Consider the following 3,786-nt stretch of genomic DNA (forward strand, 5'->3'; position numbering starts at 1 on the left):
CGAGCTTGGTCCCAGCCAGTCCCAGGGCTGAGTCTGGGACAGCCAGCCCAAACCCCTTGAAAAGTGCCAAACATACCCAAGCAGCTCTCTTAGCCCGCGGCACCGCCTGGGGTCCAAAGGGCGGAGCTCCGGGAGGGGCGGGGCCGAAACCTGGAGGAGCGGCATGGCCCGCCCAGGAGTGTCCCATCCAGCCAATGAGCGCCTGGGGGCGGGGAAGCCCCGCCTCTGCTATAAGAAGGTGCTGAAGCCGGGGGCGCGGCGCGGAGGTCCGAGTACGGAGCGGTGGTGTGCGGTGTCCTAGCTGCCCGGAGCTGCAACCCCGGGGCGCGCGGGAGCTCTGAGTTCGGGGCGCCCTGGGTTGAGCAGTACCACGAGTCGGGCTCCGTTTTCCTTTGCCTGACTGAGCTGTGGGGAGGGCACGGGACGCGGATCCCTCGCCGCGGGAAGGAGCTGGCCCGGACCCGGGGACGCCCGAGCTGACCATCCGGCCGCCGCCCCCGCAGGCATCCGGCCCGTCGTCATGGCCGACCACCTGATGCTCGCCGAGGGCTACCGCCTGGTGCAGAGGCCGCCGCCCGCCGCGCCCTCCCACGGCCCCCAAGCGCTCCGGACGCTGCAGCCGTACGCGGGCCCGGGCCTGGACAGCGGCTTGCGGCCGCGAGGGACTCCGCTGGGGCAGCCGCCGCCGCCGCCCCCACCCGGGGCCCTGACGTACGGGGCCTTCGGGCCGCCGCCCGCCTTCCAGCCCTTTCCGGCCGTGCCACCGCCGGCCGGCGGCGGCGCGCACTTGCAGCCGGTGGCGACGCTGTACCCGGGCCGCGCGGCCGCGCCCCCCGGCGTCCCGGGAGGGCCCCCGTGCCTGCAGCCGGCGCCCGGCGCCCCGGCCCCACCGCCGCCCGCTCACGCCCTGGGCTGCATGGACGCCGAACTCATCGACGAGGAGGCGCTGACGTCGCTGGAGCTCGAGCTCGGGCTGCACCGCGTGCGCGAGCTGCCCGAGCTCTTCCTGGGCCAGAGCGAGTTCGACTGCTTCTCGGACTTGGGGTCGGCGCCACCCGCCGGCTCGGTGAGCTGCTGAGTGCGGCCGGGCGCCTGCCTGGCGTGCCCGAGAGGAGAAGGGGGTCTGACAGCCCGCCGGAGTCCGCCCCAAGCGCCCGGGCCCCGCGCGCACCCTCCGTGAGGGTGGAGGCAGCGGGTCAGCGGGTTGGCGCTCCGAGCCCGACGCCGGCCTGGGACTCCAGGCCTCTGTCCAGGCTCGGCCTCCTGCAGGATGACAGTTCAGCTCCACCTCTCTGACCCGGAGCCTCAGCGGTAAAGTGAAGGGTACTGGACCCCCTTTCGGACTCCCGGTTCTTGGACTCTGTCCTCTCGGATTCTCCCTTACCCCGCCCCCCAATCTGAGCCATAGCAGGCTGCTGCCTGATGCCCCTTCTCTCCTTGTGCAACCCGCTGCGGTCAGTGGGCCCCTGGAGCCGCCCATCCACGAGGCCTCCACCCCGCCGCCTGGGCCCCCAGGTCGCTGGGCCCCCCGCCTTGGGGAGGGGAAGCTTGTACAGCCCTAATCCCTGTACAGTGGAGCAAGGCCCCACTGGCCTCCAAAAACCAAAATAAAACTGGGTCACTTTACAGTCTTGCGTTCTCATTTCTTTACCACTTCAACAACCCTGCTCTGTATTTGGCTTCTCGAATCCCCAGGCCGTTGGGGGACCCTGGGTGGGATGGAAGCCACAGCCCCTGGCAGTGCCCAGGAGAGGAAACTGGCAGTTTCTTTCAAAAGATATCATGAGTTGTGCAACTGTTACATCATAATCTGGAAGGCACAGGCTGCCTGGCGGTGCAGTGAAACCCAAAGGCACCTAGGTTGACTTCTCAGCTCCTGGGAGGGGTGGGAGAGCTTGGCGGTGCTGCCCTCACCTGTTTGCTCTGGGCAGCCTGTAGGCCAGAGGGAAGCTGGGTGGTACCTGAGGATTCAGACACTTCTGGCTTCGAATGCTGGCTCTCCTCCCTGGCCAAGACACCGTCCATTCAGGCTTCTGAGGCTATTTCCTCAAGAGCTGTGGTCCCCATCTCAGGTGTTACGAGGACCAAATGCCATGTGAGGCTTTTAGCCACCTAAGGCCAGACACCTAGGCAGCCTCAGTGAATGGTAAGGATGCTTAGCCACAGACTGGCGCTGGCTTTATTCTAGGCCTTGTGCCAACCTGGTCAGCGCCCTGCTGGAGTCACACTCCAGGTGGAAGGGGAGGACCTGGAAGTCAGCTCACCTTGGTGCAAGAAAGAGTGCCAAGGACTAGAAAACTGGATGGCCAGGTACACAAACTGAGAGGAAGGAGTGGTTTCAGCTGCTTGGAGGTGTGTCCATTCAGGCTTCCTGGAGGCAGTGACAAGGATGAGTCCACGTTTAGGATTTGGAGAAGATGGCATATAAATGAAGAACCCGTTCAAAGGGAGGAATCATACGAGTACAGGGTGTGCATAAGGCCTCTCTAGAAAGGTCTAATGGCTTTGCAGCAACTTTGTGAAGTAGGCACCATCCCCATTCTGCAGAGGAGAGGCCTGGCAGGATTTGTCCTCGTCCTGTTCACCACGGTGAGCTCCCGGCCCACCCTCCGCTGTTAACGCTCTGGAAAGATCCCTAGGTGTTTCAGGGATCATTTCAGGGGGATGGGAGTCCAGGAGAGAAGTTCTGAAGGCAGAGAGGAGACCAGGTCAGAGACGCTGAGGACCAGCTGGGACAGGGCAGTGGCGTGGAGAGGAAAATGAATTCCAGAGACTCTGGAGAGGAACACTGGCTGGGCTTCACTCTAGTGCCAAGGTTGTTCGTTAACAGGACTCTTCTGTCCAGCCTGTGAGATCATTCAGGGTACACTGTCGGCATTGGCTCTGGAGCTCCCACGATAGGCATGGAGTGGATGACAGGAGGTGTTTGGCAAATGAATAAAGGTTTCCCTTAAGAAAATGAAGCTTTCTGGGACAGAATGGGGAGGAAGGACAGATAGGCTTCTGAAAAGGTACTGCCCTGAGCTTTGGGCTCAGAATGGCGAATGTTTGCCCCAGCTTTGCCCAAAACCCAGAGATAAAAGCCAGGGAACTAGATTGGGATAGGAGGGACTGGCCCTTGTCTGGACACTGTCCTGATTCCCTTCTCTATGAGCCTCAGTTTTCCCACTAGTAAAATGGGGTTAATATCCCTGCCCCGCTAAGGCAGTAAGCCTCACACAGTAAGTGAAAAGCAAATTCAGGGATGGGTTAACAAGCAACTGGTTAACTCGAAGTGCTCTCCATATGGAAGAGATTACAATGAAAACTCAACACCTGCTACTTTGTAGCATCAAGGCAGGGTGGAAGGGGGTGTATAGAAGGAATCCAGCTGCTGAGCTATTTCCAGCCCCCAATCCTTCCCAGCTGGGCTCCTGACAAGTTGGACAGCAGACAGGCGGACCGAATAGAAGGTAAGGCTCCGGCAGTCCATCACCCGGATCCCCAAATCCTTGATACCCTATGGAGGATTCTTTGGAGGATGAAATGTCTTTCCTGGCAGCATGAAGAAATCTGTATTCTGACAGCCTTGGGATCCAGTTCCAGGAGCAGCTCTTACTAGCTGCCTGACCTGAAGCAAGTCACCTTAACTTCTGAGTCTTGGTTCTTGGACGGGGGACCCACCACCTATCAGCGGATCCGTGTGTATCTTTCACCTCTTCCCCAGGGCTACTTCCTAAAGCCACCTCGGGCTTGTGGATTTCACTCCCATACACAGCCTGGGTCTTTGGAGTTAAAAGTCAGGCT

At 61.0% G+C, this 3,786-nt stretch overlaps 1 protein-coding gene across 1 annotated transcript; it reads left to right on the top strand.

Annotated features, from left to right (window-relative positions):
- The first annotated feature begins 284 nt into the window (after nt 1-284).
- On the top strand, nt 285-1,191 carry LOC116863271 (cbp/p300-interacting transactivator 4). Its single transcript, XM_032850774.1, has 2 exons — nt 285-374; nt 504-1,191. The coding sequence occupies exon 2, from the start codon at nt 521-523 to the stop codon at nt 1,076-1,078; it is 558 nt and encodes a 185-aa protein (XP_032706665.1). The 5' UTR covers nt 285-374; nt 504-520; the 3' UTR covers nt 1,079-1,191.
- The last annotated feature ends 2,595 nt before the right edge of the window (nt 1,192-3,786 follow it).

This window comes from Lontra canadensis, unplaced genomic scaffold, assembly GCF_010015895.1.
Source record: "Lontra canadensis isolate GAN:19392208 unplaced genomic scaffold, GSC_riverotter_1.0 scaffold811, whole genome shotgun sequence".
NCBI classification, from domain to species: domain Eukaryota; kingdom Metazoa; phylum Chordata; class Mammalia; order Carnivora; family Mustelidae; genus Lontra; species Lontra canadensis.

What these genes read in the sequence shown, in the direction of transcription:
- LOC116863271 (XM_032850774.1), top strand. Translation starts at nt 521, where the DNA reads ATGGCCGACCACCTGATGCTCGCCGAGGGCTACCGCCTGGTGCAGAGG.